Raw genomic sequence first — 27,601 nt, forward strand, 5'->3', positions numbered from 1 at the left:
TTGACCGCTTCCAAGAGTGAAATTGTTATGTTATAGGCAATGTCATGTAAAATCCTAATGTCCATCAATAAAATACATATTTTGCTACCAGTTAAAAGTAATTTTGATTTTGTAAGTTGGTGAAAACAAACTTAAACAGCATTCATCCTGAGACAGGGTGCCACCATTTTTGAAAATCACGGGCTAAAGTCCGTTAGAATTATTGAGATCATGATTTGTTCTCATCAAGTTAGAAAATCAAAAATACTTTTTACTAGCAGTTAAATATTATTTGAATCAAGGCCGAAAGGATTTTGCATGACACAACTTTCAACATAAGGACTTCTTCCAAGGAAGCAAGGTGGGTGACATATATATTGCAAAGCAATATTATATTGACCGCCACCTCACTTCCAATAGTGAAATTGTTATGTTATAAGCAATGTCATGCAAAATCCTATTGTCGATCAATAACATACATATTTTACTACCAGTAGAAAGTAATTTTGCTTTTGTAAGTCAGTGAAAAGAAACTTAATAGCATTCATCCTAAGACAGTGCACCGCCATTTTTGAAAATCGTGAAGTCAAATCCATTTGAATTAATGAGATTATGGTTTGTTTTCATCAAGTTAGAAAATCAAAACTACTTTCTACTAGTAGTTAAATTTGTATTTAAATCATTACCAAAAGGAGTTTGCATGACACAACCTGTAACATAACCTGAGTGAGGTCGGTGTCGGAGTGAAAATACTGCACGATAAATTTCCTCACTTGCTAAATTTACTTGGGTAGACACTTGTCAATATACGTCTTTATACATAATCCTAATTACTTTAAAATCATGCTTGTATGAATTTTGAAACTTAATAAAAAGAAGCGATCTGCGAATGTATAACAGGAATGTAACATCATCAACATCATCGACCGCATCATCAACTCCATTATCAACTCCACACCTAAACCCAAAACCACTAAATCTGACTCAGCTCCTGTTCGCATCTCACTTCCTTACATTGGTAAAACATCATACCACATTAGTCGTCTACTCAAGCAGCAAGCTGGCATCGACACATACTTCACCACAGCCACAACCATCAAAACCATAATCAGGGCAAATGGTAGGAAACATTCCACAACAAAACAAGAGCCTAAGGGTGTGGTATACAACATCAGCTGCAATTGTGGCAGCAACTACAGTGGGGAAACATCCAGACCACTAAACATTCGCATCAAAAAACACAAGACATCAGCAAACAAAGCAGACAAAAAATCAGCCATTTCGGAACACATTACCAAATTTCCTGACCACAAAATGAGTTGGGACACTATCAAAACACTCTCCAGCAATAAACATGAGTACAAGCAGAGAAAATTGGCAGAAGCTATTCACATCCGCAAGACACAACCCTTCTATAAACAGGGATCAGGGTATATTTCTACCTAACCAATTCAACACTTTAATCAAGAAATATTAATCTCTGGCTTCCATCACTATAATCCTCTATTAATTGGTCTCCTCAAAGCTGTAATCCCCACCCCCACCCCTGGCTTCACACTAATTACTGGTCATGTCAACAACTCAAGTTATATCCTGTGATGTTTTTGTTATCTCATCTCCTCAATTATGTTGTTGCTATTGTTAAAGGTCACATGAAACCAAAATATCAAACATAATTAAAACACATTTATCACTTATTCATGACATATAATATACACTGCTGCTTTAAAAAAACAAATAAACAAAATTATAAGCGTACAATCGCGATTCAAAAGTGCAATATTTTGTACTTGGGCTTACTTCCCCCGAAACGAAGCCCGCGGGAGACTGGACCCAGTCATACCGAGAGGATATGCACTCAAGTGTAACGACGGTTTCCGATTGGCTGTTTCATTTGCTGATATGCTGAGGGCTCATTGTGTGTACAGAAAGATGATCTGTTTGATGGGCATTTTAGAAGTGTAGCCAGTCACAAGAAAGTAAGATTCTGTATGGATAACAACTTCTTTTTGTGTACTTGATGCGTCGTTTCAGTATGGATTCATATACTGTTGTCAAACAAAATCATATACACTAAAAGAAGTCGTTATCCATGAAGAATGTACAGAGAGATGTTGGGTTTGGAAAATACATGTTCTCTGAATTTGCGCTCGATCCAATTAAAAATCATGTCAGCAGAGATGGTAAACTACTGCGTGGCTGGAATCTGTCATTCATCCAAGTACAAAGCAGGACTTGAAATTGACAAGAGTTTGCACCAGTTTCCGTCAGATCCAGTGATCCAAAAAAATGAATGTAGTATGTTTACAACCCACAGACATAAAAACATGTCATGTGTATCACACGTGCCTAATTACATAATGTGGCAGACACGGGACTCGGGTGCATGAGTCATAAATCAACTCATTTTCTTTATGTCGTATAGTCTGATAGGTGTTAAGTTCAAATTGCACGTGGTCAATGATTGAAGTTGTGTACTGCATATTGTCATTAGCAGACAGGCAGGCAGACATATAGGTGTGAATAAACCAGACACTGAGCTTTCTCTCTGACAGAGACTGTTTACCACAATCAAGAAGTTTTTTTACCTAACGAGTAGATTATTTATTTGTTTGTGTACACAACCAAGTTTATACTACTGGTCCACAACCTCAGACACTAGGCATGCATACTGTTACAAGCTCCGTGAACCTATTCACTGCGCATGCGTCACCAGCGCAGCGCAGCACAGCCGTTGAAACCAGTTTTCCCCCCAGCGTTGGGGGGAATTTAGTGAAACATTTGAACTCCGAATTCGCAGGCTTTTTTTCCATCGCGGTTTTTTTTCAACTTTATAGGTTGAATTGGCATTTTTTATGATTTGTTTCGGTAAATGCATACCGAAAGGTACCAGAATCTGCAAAGTTGTGTTTTACGTTGCATGTGACCTTTAACCTCCTTAGCAATATCTCATGTACCTGTATATAAACTGTTACACCTTGTCCTCCCATATGCTTGAAAACAGTATAAGAATCCAGACCGAAACATTGCTATTGTGAAAATAAAGAAGTTGATCATCCATAAAATTTGTTCCGTCACCTTCAGCTCAACAACTTCTAAAATGCCTCTAAAACAGTTTAATGATACAAGAAACATCGCTCCACCTGAATAACTCATTAAGGCCGAGAGACGCATATGTGGGGAAAATCAATTAGCTTCTCACAGCGAGAGCTGCGTATTGGGGGTTATAAAAAGCACTTCTTATTCAGCGAGAGCCGCGTATTATTTTAAATTCGTATTGTACCTATTATTTCAATCAATCTAGCAGTAATGATCAACGATTAACTTTTCTTACGAGAGAGGTTACTTTCTGTGTTAATCAGAAGAACTATTAATGTGTTTTGATAACAATTGCTTGCAATGTCGGGGGCTTATACTGGCAAATGAACACATGTCTGAGAGAAAGGGGATTATGAGATGTTGTTACAGGAGGTAAGTGTTTGTTACTTGTCATTGGAATACTAAGATACTATGTTTGCACAATGTATATGCAAATAAATACTATCTCTACTCAATGGTTGGACTGGCTTATCCGGGGTAAAAATAATCAGATTGTAGCGCTTTGAGCGCTTTAAAGAAAAATAAACTCGTCAAAGTGATTGTTAGTCCTACATGTACATTTCAGGCATCCTTACGATTATGTATGTTCACGATACATAAACTTTTTCATGATAGCTAGAGTTGATAAAACCGAAATCCAGCATATCAATTGGTCAACGATCAAACCAATAGTCAATCTGTATCCAAGCTGTCTAGTGACCGAACGTGCTCTTCAGAAATTTAGTCCATGCCACATCACCTGTCATTTCCTCTGTGACAGGTATCTCATGATACGATTGGTCATAGATAACAAATCAGCCACTATATTGAACAGTTGAGATACAAAACGGCCTATTCGGGAGCTTTGCTGACACCCATCCCATGACCCTTTGTCTTATATATGTGCAAGAAATAGCATTATACTATATGCATACATGTATGTTCGTGTATTTTCGTGACGTATATTTTCTGTGTTAAATCTAGATGGACCAAAGTCACAAACTGTGAATCTGTTCCATGTAAGTCACACATTAGCTTATTACTACTTACCTTAAAATATTCAGTATATACCAGCAACGTACCAGCGAAAACGCTTCTTTCATAGAAGATTATTAGGCATGTGCGTAAATTCGTCTTTACTGCCATTGACATACAGTAATATTCATTTATAACGAACTCAAAGGGACTGTTGTTTTCAGTTAGCTGTAAGCGAAGTTCGTTCTAAGCGATTCGGGAATGTTTGTGAATATTCGGAAATTACCAAGAATCATCACCACGCCAGTGGTTTGAGACAAGATCATGATCACAGAGAAAGTAAAATAAGACAAAACCAACGAACATGTAATTGTCATGGATTATTCACTTCATTGTCGATCATGTATTTTATTCTGCATCTTTAACAAAATCGGTAATTTTGTGCTTCTGTAACGTCAGCCAATCATGAACTGACTTGCTGTCAACAGACAAGCTTTCTCCGTGTGTCATGGCTGAACATATCCCTCGTCGCTTCTTTAATCTCTCTAACCACGACTGATTGGCCTTGAAATCTGTATGTCCAAGTCTGCTGTCATGTCAGTCTTGGATTTACCGCCTGCATCTACAGCTTGGATGATTTGGTATTTTGTGTCAAGATCTAGAGCTTTACGTTTCCGTGACAAGCCCTTCCATGCTGACTTGAAAGAAAGACTTCCCAGATCGCTATTTATGACAATGTCAACAAGATTCACAAGATTAAATAAATGATAACATTTTTCACAGGTAAGTTTATTTTATTATCCCCTTGATCCCCTGTGAGGAAGCCTGTTTGTTTTCACAAACTAATTGGTGACACGTGAGATGACACGCGAGTAGATTCGGATCAGCTGTTCGTTATAAACACGTCAATTAACGCGTGAAATAGCACAGAGGGCCCATCAATTTGTTCGTTGTAACAGATAATTCGTTCTATCAGTGTTTGGTGTATACGGTAGTTAATTCATAACAACATATAGGAGAGCAGTTGGGACTTCTGAATTTGTTCGTTGTAACCGGCAGTTCGTTGTAAGCGTGTACGTTATAAGTGAACTTTACTGTAGATGTTTTGAACAATTTAACCTCACACAATGATATGAGAGGGACAATTTGTTTAATTATGTCTTACATACAAAGAATATAAACATGTGTTAAGAAAATACACATGCACCAAGATTATTAGGCATGTGCGAAAATTCTTCTTTACTGCCATTGACATAGATGTTTTGAACAATTTAACCTCACACAATGATATGAGAGGGATAATTTGTTTAAGTATGTCTTACACACAAAGAATACACACGCCACCAAAAGTCTACAAGAGAAAGTGTATTAAAATTACGTAAAACGTTACATATATGACATGTATTCACTCCTGCTTTCTTTCAACATATACCTTTACAACGCAATTAAACAATTATACAATCAGGACTTGCTCGTATGACGAGACCGTTTCCTGTAATCTCCGAAACCTGCCAGGGATATCAGGCGTGAATAGCCCTAATTAGTCTCGCCACAGCCAGCCAGGCAAACAGCACAGGGTTCCAGGTGTTGAGCAGTGAAGTGGCTCTCGGGCTTAATGAGTTAAAGGGGTTGCTCATCCATAAAATTTTGTCCCTATCCGATTCTCCAAATTCTAAACATGCCTCTCAAAGAAGATTTATATCTCAAAAACTGACTTTCACCTTGAGCACTATATCGGACATTGGATATAACTCACAACTGTATATTAGAAGCAGGCCAAACCAATTTTATTCCTTGTTTTCTGGATTTTAGTCCTCAGAAAACCTACAGGGGGGAGAATTTTTTTTCACAAAGAATCACCAGTCAACGCAAAAACCAACATGATTTTTTCAAGGGCATTTTTTTGCAAGTTCACACTTGATTTTAAGTCTCTGAGAACATATACAGGTGTTTTAGTGTCCAACAAACTGCCCTGAATAGTCAAAGTCTTGTTCCAATGTATCTTAATATTAGGATTTAGTTTTTCTTTACATTACAACCAGCGGATCTACAAAACAAGAAATAAACTTGGCCTTAACTAAATTTACAAATTAACACAAGCGATTACATTGCTGTTATGGTGAGAGTATGAAAAACAACTGGATTATGCTGGGTAGGAAACAAACACATACCAGTCACAAAACAGATGAATACATCACACTGAAATTTGTTGCCAAGGTATGTCTGCCTGATAGGATGCATGTTTCACTTTGGTCAACTCCACAAGCAACAGCATTCTTGTTCAATACCAGTAAACATACTAGTAACAAACATGATTCAGAGGTAGGTGAAGTGACACTGAACAAGAGAACTGGACTAACAATGAATGGAAGATTATATTGGATGGCTGTTCAGTGCTCAGCAATATTACAGCTATATGACGGTGGTCTGTAAATAATGCAGTCTGGACCAAATACTAGTAACCGAGTGATTACCAGGAGGAGCATCAATCTACACAACTGGGATACAATGACGTGTGGACCAAGCCTGACCACCCTTAGGCGCCTCTTACAATAAGCATGGGTTACTGAAGACCAGTTGTAACACTTAGTGTAGGCAAAATCTTACCTGAGTTCCTAGACCCAGTGTGACCAACATGGCAAAGAAGAGCACAGCCCACAGTTGAGATATAGGAAGTTTGGTCACAACTTCAGGGTACACAACAAAGGCTAGGCCAGCACCTGAAATGTACAATGCATCATGTCTTGAATGTAACAGACATCTATTGAATGTTATTGGCTGTGCACATACTAGCCAGGGTCCCGTTTTACAAAACAATCGTAGCACTAAGGTGATCATAACTCCCATACTTTAAGACAGACTTACAAAACAATCGTAGCACTAAGGTGATCATAACTCCCATACTTTAAGACAGACTTACAAAACAATCGTAGCGCTACAGCTGCATTGAGGAATGGGCCCCTGGATGCCACTGTACAAAACAATATTTACCAATCATAACTACGACGCAATATTTAGCGAAAACCTCAAGTCCCTGGGTAACCTTTTCTATTGACTAATATAGTCTGGCTACCTGTCTAAGTCTACTGTAGTCTTTGTACCTACCATCTTATACTACCTGTCTACAGACTACTGTAGTCTGTGTACCTACCATTGTTGGTTACCTACTGTAGTCTGTGTACCTACCATTGTTGGTTACCTACTGTAGTCTGTGTTCCTACCATTGTTGGTTACCTACTGTAGTCTGTGTACCTACCATTGTTGGTTACCTACTGTAGTCTGTGTACCTACCACCCTGGGCTACCTTGTCTATAGGCTACTGTAGTCTGTGTACCTACCATTGTTGGTTACCTACTGTAGTCTGTGTACCTACCACCCTGGGCTACCTTGTCTATAGGCTATTGTAGTCTGTGTACCTACCATTGTTGGTTACCTACTGTAGTCTGTGTACCTACCATCCTGGGCTACCTTGTCTATAGGCTACTGTAGTCTGTGTACCTACCTTGTCCATAGGCTACTGTAGTCTGTGTACCTACCATTGTTGGTTACCTACTGTAGTCTGTGTACCTACCACCCTGGGCTACCTTGTCTATAGGCTACTGTAGTCTGTGTACCTACCATCCTGGGCTACCTTGTCTATAGGCTACTGTAGTCTGTGTACCTACCATTGTTGGTTACCTACTGTAGTCTGTGTACCTACCATCCTGGGCTACCTTGTCTATAGGCTACTGTAGTCTGTGTACCTACCATCCTGGGCTACCTTGTCTATAGGCTACTGTAGTCTGTGTACCTACCTTGTCCATAGGCTACTGTAGTCTGTGTACCTACCTTGTCTATAGGCTACTGTAGTCTGTGTACCTACCTTGTCTATAGGCTACTGTGGTCTGTGTACCTACCACCCTGGGCTACCTTGTCTATAGGCTACTGTAGTCTGTGTACCTACCACCCTGGGCTACCTTGTCCATGGGCTACTTAGTCTGTGTACCTACCATCCTGGGCTACCTTGTCTATTAGCTACTGTAGTCTGTGTACCTACCATCCTGGGTTACCTTGTCTTTTGGCTACTGTAGTCTGTGAACCTACTGTCCTGAGTTACCTTTTCTTTCGGCCATTTTAGTCTGTGTACCTACCGTCCAGTGTCTTTTGGCTGTAGTAGTCTGTGTACCTCCCATAATAGGTTACATCATCTATTCACTACTGCAGTCTGTGTGTACCTACCCTCCTGGGTTACCAGGTCTATTCGCTACTGTAGTCTGTGCACCTACAGAGCTGGGCTACCTTGTTCATGGGTTGCTGTGGTGTACCTACCATCCTGGGCTACCTTGTCTATGGGCTGCTGGAGTTCATGAGCCATGTAGCCGATGATGGAGAAAATGACAAGTCCAGCAAAGACACTGGTCAGACAATCCAGGACAGACACAATGACAGCATCCCTATCGACAGAAAGAGAAACACATACTATAAAAACTATTCCAAGATGCTTTGGTTAAAGATCAAAGGCGCCAACAATACTTTATCAGATGAAAACGTGAACTTTTTGCATTACGTCACAATGTGTTGATGTCGCTGCGCCATTCCAGTCTGCCCCCTTTTAATCGAACTTTTTTGCATTACGTCACAATGTAACCAATGTCACAATGGATGTCAGTTGCCATCGCCTCGTACAGCCTCCCACAGTAAACTGCTTCATCACATACCATTTCTTGCTTTGCAGTTGCATCAAACAGCTAACATCACATGTGGAAACATTATGTTTATGTCTTCCGAAGGATAAAATGCCTCATAGTTCGACTCAAAACTTTACAGAGACACGGTCATGTTTGCAATGTTTACATTCCCACAATGCAATCGTGGAATGTCGCATGACTAGTCAGCTTCAGCCGAATGTACTGATCTCAGCTTTCGTTGGTAATAGAAATGAGACGGTCATTTTGCCTAGTATGGTTTAAGAGAATCACAGATGTAATTAAAATGATCTAGAGAAGACGTTTAACCCGAACATAAAACTTCACCAAACTGTTCATCATTTGTTTTTCTAGTAACGTTTGTCTTAACATAAGGGGCTGACAGGTTAAAAGAACAGCGCGTCAGTTAGCCCAGTGCGAGGATTCTTAATTTAGGTCACAGACACCGTCGTTTGTTTTCTGCCATAGATTAATCGAAATTAGGCTTAGAAATTATTAAATACTGCATTTTAGAAAAGAAATACAGTTCGTTCTACCACCATGTATATTGTAATAAAGCACATTTTCGCCCTGAACTATCATAGTTAAAGCATGAGGATGCTTGCGTCCAAATGCTTTAACGATGTAATAGTTCAGGGCGCAAGTGTGCTTTATTACCCTATACATGGTGGTAGAACGAACTGTATTTCTTGACTACCATCAGTATGATAAATAATTGTATTGTCAGTACCTTCAACTCCTACAAACATCACCTCTATCCTATGACCCCTACCCTCCACTCAGACAAAAACTACCTCTATCCTACGACTGCAACCCTCAACTAAGACTAAAACTATCCCCATCCTCTACTCACAATAAAACTACCTCTATCCTACAACTGCTACTCTCAAATCAGAGTAGCAACTGTGAGACTATTTCTTCTGTGGTTGATCACTATTAACATCCCTAGCCCTTCCAACATGTTGCAGTACTTACATAAGGCAATTGTTGTTGAACTTGTTGTAACTGGCTAGGGTGATCAGGCCACCCCAGCAGGGAGACAGAGAGAAGAAGATCTGGACTGCAGCATCCCCCCATACCTATGTCAAGTAAAGAGATACTGTAAGGTATATACAGTGTGAGGTACATACATACTGTGTCAGATACATAACACTGTGTGAGGTACATACATACTGTGTCAGATACATAACACTGTGTGAGGTACATACATACTGTGTCAGATACATAACACTGTGTGAGGTACATACATACTGTGTCAGATACATAACACTGTGTGAGGTACATATACACACTGCGCCAGATATATAAACACTTTGTAAGAAACAAACTATACACACTTTGAAAGATTTACGTAAACACTTTTTCAGGTATGGAGACATTGTGCTAGATATACTCACTATGTCAGATGAACAAATACCATCAGTTACATGAACACTGTATATGTAAATCAGACACACAAGTCATTACTGCATCTACTATATCTCTCTATATACTACATCACCCACTTTGGCACTCTTCAGCAGTTCCCATTTAGGGGTGATGTAGAACAGGATGCCATCTACAGAGCCCTCCAGAGTCAGTCCTCGGATCAGGAGGATCAGCAGCACAATATACGGGAAGAATGCAGTAAAATAAACTGCCTGTAATATAACAGAAGAATGCACATAGGAAACTGTTTGTAATGAAATTGAAGAATGTTGTTAAGTAAACTGTCCATATCAAAACAGAAGAATGCAGTAAAGTAAATTTGCTGGTAATGTAACAGAAGAATGCAGTAAACTGCGTGTAATATAATAGAAGAATGCAGTAAAGTAAACTGCCTGTATTATAACAGAAATTTGCAGTAAGCAAACTGCCTGTAATGTAGCAGAAGAATGCAGTAAAGTAAACTGCCTGTAATGTAACAGAAGAATGCAGTAAAGTAAATTGCCTGTAATATAACAGAAGAATGCAGTAAACTGTGTGTAATATAATAGAAGAATGCAGTAAAGTAAACTGCCTGTACTATGACAGAAATTTGCAGAAAAGCAAACTGCCTGTAATGTAACAGAAGAATGCAGTAAAGTAAACTGCCTGTAATGTAACAGAAGGATGCAGTAAACTGCCTGTAATGTAACAGAATAATGCAGTAAAGTAAACTGCCTGTAATGTAACAGAAGAATGTTTTAAAGTAAATCTACAATATAACAGAAGAATGCAGTAAACTGCCTGCAACGTAACAGAAGAATGCAGTAAAGTAAACTGCCTGTATTATAACAGAAGAATGTTTTAAAGTAAACTATCTATAATATAACAGAAGAATGCAGTAAACTGCCCACAATGTAACAGAAGAATGCAGTAAAGTAAACTGCCTGTATTATAACAGAAGAATGGAGTAAAGTAAACTATCTATAATATAACAGAAGAATGCAGCAACCAGCCTGGAACATCACAGAAAAATGCTGTATAGTAAACAGTCTGTGGTATGTACAAATTGGAATATCTTAAGTAAACGGTATCCCACTGACAAGCTTAATGTGCAGCTTAACATGCTGAAGTATTTAAAGTATCACCATGACATTCAAAATCATGTGAAGGTCACCAAAATCGACAGGTCCCTGTGTCTTCCCTAGAATAAGCCCAGAATTGAATATGAAGAAAATCTAGGGAATGGTCCTTGAGATATCTCGCTGACAATCTTAACATGCAGCTTAACATGCTGAAATCTTCAGAGTGTCGGGCCCAAAATAGACCGGGCCCTACACCTTCCCTAAAATAAGCTTGGTTTTGAATATGAAGAAAATTCCTGGAATGGGTCTTGAGATATACTGCAGTAGTATAGGGAATGATAGTCCGAAAACACTTTTCAAAACCCCCTCTAAAAAGCCTTATTTACTAAATGAGGCTTTGGTGGGACCCTTAGCTCTTGATACTATTGCCCCTACTACAAAGCCACGCCATCACGTTTACCGTGACTTGGCAGGCGGTAACACTGTGCCGTACGGTACGATCAATAATTCTTCTCTTACAAATCCCCTACCCGGCCCATCCCTCAAGTAGTATAAGTTAGGTTCGTCGGTTTTTATATCCACTTTATCTATGTTGTAAGTTTTGACTGACCATATAGGATCGGTGGCTCGCTTACGGCTATGTTATGTTTACCTCGATGAAACAGTTTAACGTGAACCGCCTACGATCTCTTTGGTGTTCATAATAAAGGCTTGCTGGGCTTTTTGTATCCCCTGTTCTATGTACTTTTTTTTCTCATCCTCGCTGATAGCAGACTTACGAGACTTGGATCGAATATCTTGTTTCATTCCGTTATATTTTTTGAGTTCAGAGAGGATTGAACGAAACTCCTCTTCTGAGATCTTACTATCAGAGAGTGCCGTGGAAATACGCTCACTCACTGTGTTTAGCTTTGCTTCAGCCAGAACCCTGATCTCGTCGTGTTTCAATACCTTACGATTAAGTCTGCGTGATACTAACTTAAGCGCCAACCCTACCAACCCTGTCACCCCAGCCGTTATTTCAATACCTAGCACTATAGGTGCAGCCACGATGGTGGTTAACAACCCAACGCCTGCCGCCCCTAGTCCCATGCTGGTTGCCATAAGGGTAGTGTCAGCCCCGTCCACGATATTGAAAGCTCTATTATATTTTTTACATAGTGCTTTCCGCGTGTCACGGTCTTGTTCTAGTTGGCGTTTCATATCACATAACTGCCTCAAGCGGAACCCATCTACGGTTTCCAATGTCTTCGCTACTTCCTCTACGACTGGGTACAGACCCATCCTATAATATATATTTTGAAAGATATTTTAATTGGGGTTCAGTTAAAAATCTATCAATGTATTTGAAGCCTACAAGATCTAGACCATCAATCAGGGTAATAGGTGAGAGGCTAATAGACTTTTCTGTTGTAATAAAAACCCCACTGAGGCTTATTAAGCGGTTTACAGGGGCCCCGTGGGTATCCTGTTGTATAACAATACGACAATATTTGCCTGTGTGTTCATCAAACCAGTGTATTGACACCCCGGGTAAAATTTGTTGTTCTTTTGAGGTGTTTTCATTACCTAAATAGAAAAAGAAGACTTCTATGATGAGTGTGAAAGGGGGGGATATATCAAGATGTATGTTATAATAATTATTGCGAAATGGTAATTTATTTGTTACTACAGTCCTTAACCTATTTTCCCCGGGACCAGCAGCCATCATGATTAATGACCTCTCCGGAATGAAATCCCCGACCCAACTACCGTTGTTCTTAATCTTAGAGATCACCCCATTTTCACCTATTGTGATATAAGGTGAGGCTGGTGTTAAGTTGACCAGCCATTTGGGCTCTTTAAAATCTGATAACGACACCCGTCTGTACACGTTGTCTTTGAAGTGTAGGATGTATAATTCATCTTCCTCACCAGGCTGATCGAATCCCTCCGTGTCTCCTAGGTCGTTAAGCGTAGTGTTGGGATGATGACTAGTCATTATTATACTATTATGATATAATTTCCAACTGGTTTTCTGATAATAATTCAGGGGTTAACTTAATACCCATGAAGTGTATGTTGTCAGGCAGGAAGATATTGATTAGTGATATCTTATTTTCCACGATCACGTTGACCCCCTGCAGACTGGTCTTGGAGTCGACACCCACCCGCACGTAAACGTTGCAAACTTGATACTGGTGTCGTTTCACCCACCCGAGTTTGATCCCCTTCACGATCTCGACATCATTCACCGATGGTTCCCCTAGGTAGACTTTGATGAATAGTGTTGAGTTTGCCGGTAGACTCTCTAGTATCTTGACCACGCCTTCGAATTCAGACACCAACTGCAATTTCACGTTTTGTATGGCTGGTTTACTCGATAGCATGTGGGCTGCTATAGTGTTGACTGGGCTGACGACTATGCTACGTCTCTGAGTTGGGACGTAAGCCACGAGCAGGGTTCCATTGTTCACGACTTTGTTTAGGTGGTTGTCTTTGTTATCCGTGAACACGTAAGGGGAGACGAGTCTAATATTGAGAAACCATTTGTTATCGGGTAACAACACCCACTTGTCATCTTCGGTGAAGACGAGCATATATGGTTTGTTTTTGACGACGGTAGTGCTCTCAACATCGCCTAAGTCGAACAGTTTACCTCCGAATGATGGGTATATTCTCCAGTTGTCATCACCGGTGTTGACGAGGGCGTACTTAGTGTTGGCTGTTGCCCCTGTGGTATCTATCATATCACTTAGGGCTCCACCGGAGGGGATTTCAACGCGTTTGTAAATGTTGTTTTTCAGTTGCAAGGCATACGATTTACCATCTACTCCGGGAGCGTCGAAACCGCGTGTGTCTCCGAGGTCGGAGATCCCGATGTTGACGCATTTTTTCACTCCGGGCCCTTGTGCGCTGGTCATGTTACGTGAAGCGTTAAGCTGAGGTATCCTATATTTACAGGATTATGATTTATATCTAACACCGATATTGTCAGCTCAGGTATGTTGCCCTGGGTTAATCTCTTATACTGCCGTGGTGAAAATGACTCGGTTCTACCGTCGTTGAATTTCTCAGTTTTCACCGGCACTGCTCTCAATATAGTGGAAGGGTGGCCTCCTTGAATGTTATACGTTGTGCTCACCTGACCGAGATGAATGTACAGCTCTCGGTACGGTACTAGGTCGGGTAACTTCGTGCCTGTGACGGTTGTTGTTGGTTTTATCTCGTCAGGAGACATACCGAGTATCCTCGCTAATGGTCGGCCGAGCCTCAAGGAGGTTCTTCCGTTGTTGATTAACACCACTGTACCGTTTGAGTCGTTCATTTTGAGTTCGGCTCCCAGGGGTTTGAAGACCTCGTCGTTTAGAGAGCACACGCTGTAGTAGCCGTCAGTTATCTGGCTGCGAGTTCCACTGACGAACAGCTTATTGTTGCTGATATTAATGTTAGTCCATTGCGGTAGGTAGGTGATATCGCAGAGTGCGACTTCGAGTTGACCTGACGTGTTATCGATCGCGTGCGTCAGTTGAACGGCCTCACCGCTCGTTATTCCTGGAAGTGTTATGTACATATTACATATATATTTATTTATATAATAGTTTTAAAATGTATTCCCCTGGTGTGTTTTACCCTAAACTGGATGTAGATTTCTCCCCCATGAAGATCGTGGTTGCTCCTGAGTTGTATTTCAATGCCCAGCTTTTAGATGTGTTCGATAAGTATAAGCTTATGGTGACTAACATTGAGGCAGTCCACGCGTGGTTCAACAACCCTATGCAGTTCTGGCAGAATCAATTCAACTTTGCTGTGTGGTGCGCTACAACGGGGTGTGGTGTGGCATTGGCCGACTCTCAGCGTGGACCGCTGAGTCAGTCTGTGTTCAAGTTCCACGTGTACTACCAGGTCAGACGTATCCTTAAAGAGATCAGTGCCCCCCTCCCACAGGACAAAGCGTGGGACGCAACAAACAACCCATACGATAGACGGGCCTACGAACGTATTTGTAATGAATTCGAAATAAACCCGAAGACGGATTGGCGTTTGCCGGGGCCGAACCACGGGTTGGGTATTCCTTCTGATGGCGTGCGATCAGTGAAAGAACTCAGTGATCTTGTACTGAAACAAGGTAAACTACGCCCGGACTTTGCTTTGTCGAGTAATGAATGGAGGGATGATTGTATGAACTTTAAAGGTGGTGTTGCTTTCACAGTCCAGAAAGTGGAGCAGTCAACCGCAGACGGGTGGAAAATGTTCATGCTGGACACATCGAAAGGATTCACTCGTGCTGGTACAATACGCTTGAACGACTCGATTCGAACGTATGTGTGGTCGCTGTTGGGTGCGCAGTCGCAAACGCGTTCCAACATCATCGGTAAGGGAACTGCTTACGACGCTCAGAAACAATTCGTTGCCAACGTTGAGGATGCTATTAATTCTCCAGTTGATCTCCCGCGGGCCATCGAACGCTACCAAAACGTGTTAGAATACGCCAGATCGAAAGTTAACTACGTGTTCGGTGTGGGGCTGTATATGTCTCCGAGTGATATGCAACTGAGAGTAAAAAAAGTGGTGGGTTATAACAACAAAATAGTCATAGCCACGGCGGACCAAAAGTTGGGTATCAACCCCGATATTAACACCCCCTATATCCCACACATCCCACCACGTGAAAAGGGTATAGTGGAGCCACCTCCGGAGCCTAAAGTTCATGTGGAGGTACCCCCGGGGGGTGTGGGGGTTTCCACCACCTATCAGCAGCATATTGATAATAAAACAGCCTTAGTGGTTGGTGGGGTAACTTTGGGACTTATTTGGTTAAAGATTTCTTAGCCGCTACGTACACCAGACCCGCCACGGCGACGATGGCTGCCCACAGGTTTTGACTGAGCCACATGGCAGTTTTAGACAGAGCGCTCAACAACCACGAGACGATACTACCCAGGATGCCGGGAAGGGCTTCGGCGGCTTTACCAGCCAGTTTAGCTAGGCCTTCCCCGAGTTTTTTAATCCAGTCTTTAACACCACCACCACCACTTGGAGTTCCCCCGCCGCCGGCAGGCCCCACAGGGGTTCCTCCCACCAGTGACACCACCAGGGTTGATATGATGAAACCCAATGCAGTCAGAATGCTGGCGATGGTGATCCCTTGCTCCCGGAATAATATCCGAATCTTGTTGGCTAAAGTTGTATCCTCGTTCAGTATTCTATCGATTGTTTCCCGAATACGACTGATCTGGGATCGAAGCTGTTCACGATTCGAGGAAGCGGCTTCCAATCGTGTACGTCTCTCGTCTTCTAAATCACGTATTCGTTCATTGATACGACGCTTCATATCATCGTTTTCAGTTTCGTTTAGTTTGGTTTTTTCCCTAGCGATGTGCTCGTCGATTTCGTTCAGTTTCCCCATGTTGTTCACGAGTTCTCCACGCACGCGTTTCACGGCTTCGTCTAAGCCGTACAGTTCCCTTACCGGAAAGTCAAACCCCGGTAACGGTTTGTCCCAGTAGGTGCTCAACAGTTTTTCTATGCTGTCCGAGGCTTCTGTAGCACGCTCTGGCGTCATTTCATCTATAGTGGTGAGGTGGGATCTGGTAGCTTGCAGATCTTCTTTAACGGCCTTAGGTATTGCACCACCGTAATCAGGCATGTTTAGATGTTCATGGATAAATTCAACACCACCATTGCGGCTGGCTAGAGTTGACAAGGCCAGTGGTTTTTTATTGATCTTGTTAAAGAGGTCAACCTTTGGGGCAGACTTAAGACGTAGAACACCCTTTTTATCAATAAAAAAATTATTGTAGTCTCGACCCTTTGGTTCAACGTAGTTTTTATCACTTTTTAATCCTTCGTAATAATCATTTACCGTTGTTTCTAAAAGTTGTTGGCTCAATGGTGAACTAGTAAATGAGGTCTCCTGCACATCGGATGCCTGGGCACTAGCGCCCGGCATCTCATCCATAGGTATGTCTTCGTCCATTGTTTTATATTAAAAAAATATTTTATTTATATAACAATGTACGGTAGAAAATTAGATCCTTTCAGAAAATTGAGAGAGCCATTAGGTGCCAGAGCCGTGCGACAGTCGGTGACCATCACCAACAATCCCAGCAAGATAGACCAGAATCAAACTCTGCTGGTTAGATTTCCAAACCTTGGTGAGAATGACCTCATTGTACCAGGCACTGTTCGACTGGCGTTCAATATCACGTTGACCTCCGACAACGACAAACGCGAGCTAGTGCGGAACGTGGGTCGAGCTATCATCAAGAAAACGACCGTCAAGATCAGCGGTAACGAGGTGTTGAGTATCGACGATAGCGACGTGTTTCACTGCTACAAGGATCTCTGGAAAAGCGAGAGAGAACGAGTCAATGATGTGTACCAGGGTATCAGCAAATCAACCCGGGCGCGCATAGGATACGTCTTCACGCAAGACCAGCAAGACAAGCTATCGGACGGTGAAAAGGCCATAGCTCTAGCATACGGGAATCGATTCTGCGTGCCGCTCGACTTCGAGTTGCTCACGGGACACGCGCCGTTTTACCAGGCCGCGCTGGGTGATAGGCTCGAATACGAGCTCACGTTTAACGACTATAGTAAAGTAGTGCGTACGCCGAACGGTGATGAGGCCAGTTATGCCATAGACAACATCTCTCTGGAGTTCGACATGGTCACTAGCCCGGAGCTGGCCAGGCAGGTTCGAAGTCAGTACTCTGGGAAGATGGCTATACTGTACGATCGTGTACTGAGGCATAGATCAGTCGTGCGAGATAAGAGCGACACTGTGTGGAACATCAACCTGAACGTGCCGGCGCGATCGATGAAAGGTATCCTGGTCGTCCCCGTGGAGGATTACGATCCATTCCGGAGGGACAGCGAGAAGTTTTTCAACCCCGAGATTGAAAAGGTGGAAGTGACCATCGAGGGCGTGCCCAACCAGCTGTTCAGTCATGGTATGAGACCACACCAGCAGTGGGATGAGATAAAAAAGCTACCAGTGGGGGATTACATAACAAAGGACCTGGACCTAGGCTCCGTGCAGATCGGTGAATACCTGACCACCAAGTACGCCCTATGGTTGGACATGCGATCCACGGATGATGATAAACTGCACGGTAGCGGGCGCCGTATAGATAACGGTAGCGAAGGGATAACCATCCAGATTACTAAGAAGGCTCAAACCGCTGGTAAGTTGAAATTATATCTGTACGTAATTATGGACGCGCAACTTAATATAGACAATGGGAGATTTGTGCAAGCCATCTACTAGTGGGGGAGACCCCCTGGGGTTACCCACTGACCCACACTGCGCTATCATATGCGGGCAGACTGGCTGTGGTAAGACCGTTTTCGTGTTGGATATGTTGGAGGGTTACTACAAGGATGTGTTCGATAACATCGTTATCATGTGCCCTACTCTGAGCATGAATAAAACGTACGCGCGACCTTGGGTGATGACGGACCCGGACGTACACAAAATCGACCCTGGAACACGCCTGCAGGACTGGTTGAAAGCTCTTCACGAGAAATTTAAAGGGGAACCGACGCTGTTTATACTGGACGACTGCAGCGCTAATCGCGAGATAACAAAAAAGAGAGACATGCTATCGTACCTGGCCTTCTCCGGCCGGCATGCAAATCACAGCGTCTGGGTGCTAACGCAGAAGTTCAACTCGGTGTTGAAAGACCTCAGGGAGCAGACGCGATGGGTGGCCTTATTTCACTGTAAGGACAGGGATTCGTTTGAGGAGTGTTTGAGAGAGAACGATGTGATGAGTAAATTAGAACGGGAACGGGTGAAGAAACAGCTCGCTGAAACTAAACACGCAAAGCTCGTTCTAAAGACCGACCAACCAGTAGCATATATAGTATACTAAGCAAAGCTAAGCAAAGCTAAGCAAAGCTAAGCAAATGCTAAGCATAGCTATGATATTTGAAGTATTTGTCGTGTGCAACTTAACCTTCATTTCTCTGTGTTTTGTCTGCATCGGGTATTATATAGTTAAAACTAAATCTTACTTGTTATATTATAAGATGGAGTGTGAGGAATTGCTCGAACAATTGTCTGTGGAGGGTTCCCCAACTAGGGATTCCCCCAAGCGAGAGAAACTGGTGGCGTTGGCTGTTGGCGGCAAAGCCAAACATTACTTTGGAGACTACACTCCAGATAAAATTAACAAAATGTCAGCCGAAGAAATCGATAAGCTGTACGCTAGATACGAGTCCCGGCTCGGAGCAGAAATGACAAAGACAATAGGATCGGCTATGACCCAGATATACACCGGTATTGTATCACACTTCCTTCCCATTCCACCAGAGCGCCGACTTTACCTGTGGGAGGACCTCGAGAAAGACCCTTTTATTGAACACGCCGTGAGCTCTATCAGCTGCGGGCTGTACCACAAATATGGTATGTTGTTGGCCCCAGTGACGGCGGCGATTATCACGGCAAAACATTGTCAATTTGAGAGAAAGAATAATAATAATAGTATAGATGGATGCTGCACAGGAGGAGACCCCAGTGGATTCACAGGAACCAGTGACGGTGGAGACCACTTCAACAGTAACCAGACAGAAGAATCCTAAGAGAGTAGCTGCCGGTAAAAAACGGTGGTGTAACCAACATAAAGTGGCCAATCCAACCCGACTGTTGTTGGCTGTAGGCGTAACTGCTGCCTTGGCTATCTCGTGGTTATACACACGTGTGGGGGATACCCCCACACCCCCTGCCGGTGAGGTAACCCCCAAGCCGCCGGCAGGCCCCACTATTGACCCGCATATCATGTTATAATTTAAAATATTTTATATCATATACATAATGTCTGAGGGGAAAACGTTCGTCAACGACGCATACCACGCCACAGTGGTAGCCAGTTTAGCAGTAGGGTACGCTCGGTTGACTAAAATGGTGCTTAAACAACCAACTATCAAGCTAGATTTCAACCTGCAGGATATGGGTATGCTCATAATGAACCTTGGTATGGCGATGGCCACAAAAGACATCCTAGTAAAACAAGGAATAATACCTGATAATATAATGAAATAAATATAGGGATGGCCACGATAGCTATGATGGTCGGTGGGGCGTTAGTGAATGCCCTGGCATTTTCCGGGAGTAATTTCCTCTTCTCGAAACTACGAGATGATCACGCGGCTGAAATACAGGAAGAAAGGAAGCGACACGATCTCGCTACTGAGAAATTACAAAGAGCACAGGCCGAGTACGTTAAAAAACGCCTCCAGAGGATCGATTTTATTAACGAACAACTCAAGCGTGAAAACCATGCTATTAAAACATTCTACGATGTCGATGAAGGAATGAAAGAATACTACCTACTAACTGGTAAACAATTGGAACCGCTCAATAAACCCACACTCGCTCAGTACTACACACCATCCAAGGGACAAATAAATCGTGAACTGGGCTTCATAGTGTTGGGTATAGCAGCTACTGCGTTGGTTGCTAAGCAATTAAACTAAAATACCTATATAAGTAAACATGAGACCCGCTCCATACCGATGCGAATATATACTTATGGGGAAGACCGAGGCCTGTGGTAGGAAATGCAGGAATCAGGGGTTCTGTTGTTTCCATATGGGAAGTCCTAACTACACGTGTTCTGTGTGTGGTATCGGGGTTAAAGGACACTACTGTTTATGTAAAGCTCACGGAGCGAACGTAGTCAGACATCAACTCATATACGAGAATAAAAAAGGCTACATAAAAGAACGTAGGCGACTGCTCAAGATAGCTACTTAAGAGTTACTGTGAACCAATTAGAGATTATACACACCTACGTATAGCTATGTCTGTGGAAAACATATTCAAATATGAACTGGCTTTATGGGGAAGCTTCAGATTTAAGATAATAGTGGACGTGGTATGGATTAAAGAGGGTGTTAAGTATACTCACCCATTCGAATGGGAGCGGGATATCGCGTCTCAATACCATATAGAACGTTTTTCGAGTATAAGTGAATACAAGGAATACTATACCCAAGGCGAGTACTGGATTGAAACAGCCACACTATATATTTTACCAGGTACGTGGGACGATTTGACAGAATGTCTAGAATTGTACCCGGCCACCAGAAAATATTTTTTAAGAGTTACCTCCCCTTTACTGCCGACCAATTAGACATTGATTCTCTTAGGTGTAAACACTATGGCTACTGTGCGCGAGCTCAAGCGGGCCGCAAAGCAGAGAGGTGTTATCGGGTATTCTAGAATGCGGAAGCCAGCATTGTTGAGATTACTAGGTTTAGAAGTCCCTCCTACGGTAAAACAGTTAAAAGCTCAAGCGAAACAGCTTGGATACACGGGTTATTCAAAACTGGGGAAAGCCGGGTTAACCACATTGTTATCACATGCCCCAGTAGCACGTCCAACTGTAAAACAACTGAAAGCCGAGGCACACGATTTGGGTTTAGGCGGGTATTCTCGTATGAGAAAACCACAGCTTTTAGAATTATTACGACAGAATAGAGCTATTGACCTACAGTTCGTGCGCACTGAGCACGCCGTAGGCAATTATTTGAGAGGTTGGCGCATGCGTGTTGATAGAAACATAGACATTACAGATATCAAGCCTCTGATAGCTGATAAGGTCAACCAGGAACTAAATAATCTAGGAAGTATCAAGTTTCAGATCACAGTGAAAATGTCGCTCGATAAGCAGGTTGGGAGTACCACTGAGTATGTTCAGCCTTACTTCCGAGGTAAACAAGAGGTCGTCACACATACAGAGACCATTGACGCATCAATCGATACAAGTTTTCAGCAGATACGAGAATACCTAGAACGCTACACACACTTAGGGTCCGGGTGGGCTGTAGATAAAATCGATAATGTCTATCTAGATATAGCTAAATACGTGCCGTTCAGAGGTGGGTCATACCTAGCCTTGCCTCCCTACTATAAGAACAAACAAGCCATAATAAACGTTAAGAATAGAGGAAACGATTGCCTGAGGTTATCTATCAGGTCAGCCTTATTTCCAGCTGCCACTAATCCGAACAGGCCTTCTAATTATCCACAGGACGATGGGCTCAACTGGGATGGTATAGATGAACCCACCCCAATATCCCAGATCACTAAAGTAGAAAAACAGAATAATCTGGCTATAAATGTCTTTGGACACGAAGGTAACACAACAATAGTACACAGGGTCAGCCCGGTGAAGGATTGTCAAGTTATTAATTTATTCATGATTCAAAAAGGTGAAAAGTATCACTACACGTGGATAAAACATCTCAGCCGGTTGTTGCACGACCAGTCGAAACACGTTGGGGAAAAACACTTTTGTGTACGATGCCTACACTGTTTCAGTCGGGCTGATTTATTAGAATCCCACCTGGAGGATTGCCAAGGTGTTGGGCAGACGGCCATACGAGTCGACATGCCTAAGGAAGGTGAAAATATCCTAAAATTCGACAATCACAAGAACCAAATGTCTGTGCCTTATATAATATACGCCGACTTCGAAGCCTTAGTGGTTGGGGAATCATCCACTAGTGGGAGTTTCACACACAAAACACAAGAGCATAAAGCCTGTTCGTTTGGATACATTGTCGTCCGTTGTGACGGGGAAACGAAAGCTCCGGTAGTGTATAGGGGTCCTGACGCGGCTGAAAGGTTTCTAAAGTGCTTGCAGGAGGAAGAAAAAATTATTAGGAATGCATTGTATAAAATCGCTCCAATGCGTATGACTAGAGCCGACAAGCTAGCTCACGCCAGTAGCACTAACTGTCACGTGTGCGACTCGCCACTTAACGGTGATTCGGTGAGAGATCACTGCCACATAACTGGTAAGTATAGAGGCGCCGCTCACAACGCGTGCAACCTCAAGCTTAAAATCAATCCTAAGACAATAAACATCCCCGTTGTCTTTCACAACTTGAGAGGATACGACTCTCACTTGATCATGCAGGCCATCGCGAAAATCGATGGTAATATATCGTGCATCCCAAACAACATGGAGAGATACATCTCCTTCAGCTTAAACGGACTTAGGTTCATTGACTCGTTTCAATTCCTCCTGTCGTCACTCGACAGTCTGGTCAAGGCCAACAATACCTTCCCTATCACAGATCGATACACAGACGCCGAGACTAGACACCTGCTCATGAGGAAGGGCGTATACCCATATGAGTACATGGATAGTTGGGCTAAGTTCACCGAGACCAGACTACCTCCTATCGACTGCTTTTATAGCAAGCTGAATGAGGCGCCCGTCTCACGAGACGATTACTCGCACGCGATTAACGTATGGAATAAACTGGGTTGTAAGAACCTTGGCGATTATCACGATCTGTACTTGAGGACAGATGTACTGCTGTTAGCCGACGTGTTCGAGACGTTTCGGCAAACATGTTTCAAGCAGTATAAACTCGACCCCGCATGGTATTACACCAGCCCAGGTCTGTCGTGGGACGCCTTGCTTAAAAAGACAGGAGTTAATTTAGAATTGCTTACAGATTACGACATGCACCTATTCATTGAGAAAGGCTTGCGAGGTGGGATTTCCATGGCATCCAAACGATACGCTAAAGCAAATAATCAATACGTGAAAGGTTACGATCCTAACAAACCAACCAATCACATTCTCTACCTCGACGCAAATAACCTGTACGGCTGGGCCATGAGCCAGTATCTACCTACAGGAGGATTCGAATGGGTACCAAAACGTTGATGTTATGAGCATTGCATCAGATTCGAACAAAGGGTATATCCTCGAAGTTGACTTAGAGTATCCCAAGGAATTACACACATCGCACAACAGCTATCCCCTTGCGCCCGAACGTATGAAGGTTAACACAGACTGGATGTCTGAGTACCAACATAACTTGTCAGGTGGTCGTGTGGCGGACGTTGAGAAACTCGTGCCTAACTTAATGAATAAGACCAAGTACATAGTTCACTATCGCAACCTACAGCTGTACCTGTCATTGGGTATGAGGCTGACCAAAATACACAGGGTGCTCATGTTCGACCAGAGCCCATGGATGGAGCCCTACATCAGAATGAACACAGACCTACGAAAAAAAGCCACCAGTGATTTTGAGAAAAATCTCTACAAGCTCATGAACAACTCGGTGTTTGGTAAGACTATGGAAAACCTGAGGAAACGTGTAACCGTGAAACTGGTTAGATCTAGTGAGGAAGACAAGCTCAGGAAATTGATAGCCAGTCCGGCATTCAACCGTAATAAAATATTCACAGACGACCTAGTTGCCATACACATGAAGAAAAGTCACATAAAATTCAACCGACCTGTTTACGTTGGGATGAGTATCCTCGATTTATCCAAACACCTGATGTACGACTTTTACTACAACGAGCTCAAGAAACAGTACGGCGACAGGTGCGAAGTGTTGTACACTGACACGGATTCCCTGCTGATGGAGATTCGAACCGAGGACGTGTACGAGGACATGGGGAAACACCTTGATTTATACGACACCAGCGACTATCCTAAGACCCATACTATACACAGCACGGTAAATAAAAAGGTCCTAGGTAAGATGAAGGACGAGTGTGCTGGCACGCCAATAGCTGAGTACATAGGTTTGAGACCTAAGATGTACTCCATATTGAAAGCCGACAATAGTGAGATCCGGAAGGCTAAGGGGGTTAAGAAGTATGTGGTGAAACAACACATCAAACACGCCAGATTCAAGGAGGCTCTGTTCAAAACCCGTACCTTTAGGCATAAGATGAACACGCTTAGAAGTGATGGACATAAGATATACGGACTGACTATAAACAAGACGTCCCTATCGCCTATGGACACGAAACGTTGGATAGCTATTGATGGTATAAACACATACGCGTATGGACATGAAAAAATTTGAGGCTATTTATTACAGCCCGCGTGGATATTGGAAAGGAGCTAGCGCAGTAGATAAGCTATCTAAAATGGCACGAGTATCACCAGAGAAAGCCAAAGCGTGGCTTGAAAAACAAGCCCTGTGGCAGATCTATTTGCCGGCGCCACGCTACGTACCTAGAAGGAGTTTCGGAATTAACATACCTAATAGCATTCACCAGGCAGACCTACTGTTCCTACCTCATGATAAGAGGTACAAGTATGCCTTAACCGTAGTGGACGTAGCCAGTCGTTACAAGGAAGCCGAACCCTTGACCACGAAAGATTCGGCCAAAGTAGCCAAAGGATTAGAACGCATATACAAACGCAGCCCGCTGACTTGGCTAACAGAGCTGCAAGTTGATCCCGGACGGGAGTTCATGGGTGCCGTTTCACAACTGCTAGCCAAACACGATACAAAGGTCAGACGTGGCACGGCCGGAGCCCATCGCAGCCAAGCTATAGTTGAGAGATTTAATAGGACTTTGGCTGAGCGCTTGTTCGGTCATCAATATGCTAGGGAAATGACAACCACTGGAAAACGATCGACCGAATGGGTAGCGAGGTTACCCGAGGTGGTGTCGGCAATCAACCATGAAGTAACCCGGCTCACTGGTAAGAAACCGGCAGACGCTATCAAACTAAAATCAGTGTTAGCAGAGTCGTCTGCTCCATTGCGTGGAAAGGAGAAACAGATACCAGATAGGGCCTTAGTTAGGTATCTATACCAGCCGGGGGAACACGAGGGCGATAGCCGTAAGCGAGCCACCGATCCTATATGGTCAGTCAAAACTTACAACATAGATAAAGTGGATATAAAAACCGACGAACCTAACTTATACTACTTGAGGGATGGGCCGGGTAGGGGATTTGTAAGAGAAGAATTATTGATCGTACCGTACGGCACAGTGTTACCGCCTGCCAAGTCACGGTAAACGTGATGGCGTGGCTTTGTAGTAGGGGCAATAGTATCAAGAGCTAAGGGTCCCACCAAAGCCTCATTTAGTAAATAAGGCTTTTTAGAGGGGGTTTTGAAAAGTGTTTTCGGACTATCATTCCCTATACTACTACTGCTGACAAGAGTAAACGGTTTATGTCCCCTAGTGACCTTGAAATGAAGGTAAAGGTCACCAAAACTGACTGAGACCTGTCTTTTACTATGATAAACCTAGCTACCAGATATGAAATAAATCTAGTGAATGGTTCTCAAGATATTCCAATTTGTACATACATAAGTACGGACTGACAGATGGCGCCTAATACTATATCCCCTGCTTAGGATTAGATGTGCAACGGGGAATAAAAGCAATGAGTTTCTTTCCCTTTTGCCACATGCTATTAAAACTATACAATAAAACTATACCATAATTACTGGTGACAATAATGTTTGGAGGTCTGGAGGTCAGACCATAGGTTAGACCCAAGGTTAACAGTTCGCTGATAGTAGAAATTTTGCAGTTGGTGGCAATTGGAACAATTGGTCAGATCTTTCCCTGCCCAGCTTTTGGCATTTCTTCTGTCTCCACTGCCATTCAATGTGTGCAGTTGCTGGAGGAAATACCTCTGGATCCATGCAGGCGTAGCATCAGAATGGGCCTCGTTCAATACCTCCTGCCTTTGTCTTCTGCACCATGTGGAGAAGGGTCGCACACAGTTTGGTTGCTGTGGTATACTCTTTGTAGGTGGTGCGTACTATCCAGTGGAGTAGACTTACGATTTTTTTCGCATGGCATTGCTCTCCCATCATGCATTGAACACTTCCCTTGTGCTGCACAATGCCTTTGCCAGATAAATAAGCAAAAACACAGAGATCGTAAACAAAGGCTGGAAGACCAGTGAGAGATTGCAGGTGGGTTTCCCTGAGATTTCCACAAAATGGACTACAGTAGATATTGGACACGAGGTTGTTGTCGTCCATGTCTTCCAGCAGGAGGGGGTGTGCAAACGATTTGCTACACCGAATACCATTTCCTTTTAAAGTTGCTGCGATTTGGTTTGCCATAGTTTTGTTGTCAGAGTGTATATCCTATATGGCAGCAACTCTACATATCTAATTGGAAGTTGAAGCAATTTTGGTAAAGGGTCGAAACATGGGTTTGGTGGTTGCTGAAAAAAGGCTTTGCCTAGCAAATATGAGATTTCAAAAAATGCCAGAGCACAGAGTTATAACCCTCCCCCCACCAACCCAAAAACGTTAAGCCTAAAAAAGCCTTTAGGGGTCCAGAACAGCTCATCTTGCTAAGCCACGTCGCAATCGGTGCGGCTGCTAAGCTGGATGACCGACCATGTTGTTAAGACATTGAATGACGCCTCTAGCTTGACCCCGCCACCCACACCTATTTTGACATGGTGCTGCAGCCAGAAATAAATAGTAAAATAACTACCAGAGATATTTCAGAGGAGTGATGGTTGAGTCAGATCAGCCCAGTTTGTGTGGGAAACAAACATTGTAAGAGACCTGTTGTCTTACATCATATCTTTTTCTACTCTTCAGTTTCAGTTCTTAATTCTTAAATTCCTAGTTTTACACAAACCCTTATCTTAA

The 27,601-nt window shown here is 42.8% G+C and overlaps 1 protein-coding gene across 1 annotated transcript in view; it reads right to left on the bottom strand.

Annotated features, from left to right (window-relative positions):
• Positions 1-27,601, bottom strand: part of LOC137286129 (sodium- and chloride-dependent glycine transporter 1-like) — a 154,911-nt gene that overhangs the window by 33,933 nt on the left and 93,377 nt on the right. Inside the window, exons 7-10 of the mRNA XM_067817796.1 lie at positions 10,223-10,357; positions 9,693-9,796; positions 8,341-8,465; positions 6,640-6,752 (exon numbers count right to left, since the gene is read on the bottom strand). Of these exons, the coding sequence (XP_067673897.1) occupies positions 6,640-6,752; positions 8,341-8,465; positions 9,693-9,796; positions 10,223-10,357 (477 nt within the window). The remainder of the gene's footprint in view (positions 1-6,639; positions 6,753-8,340; positions 8,466-9,692; positions 9,797-10,222; positions 10,358-27,601) is intronic.

The sequence above is a fragment of the Haliotis asinina genome, chromosome 1 (assembly GCF_037392515.1).
Source record: "Haliotis asinina isolate JCU_RB_2024 chromosome 1, JCU_Hal_asi_v2, whole genome shotgun sequence".
NCBI lineage: Eukaryota > Metazoa > Mollusca > Gastropoda > Lepetellida > Haliotidae > Haliotis > Haliotis asinina.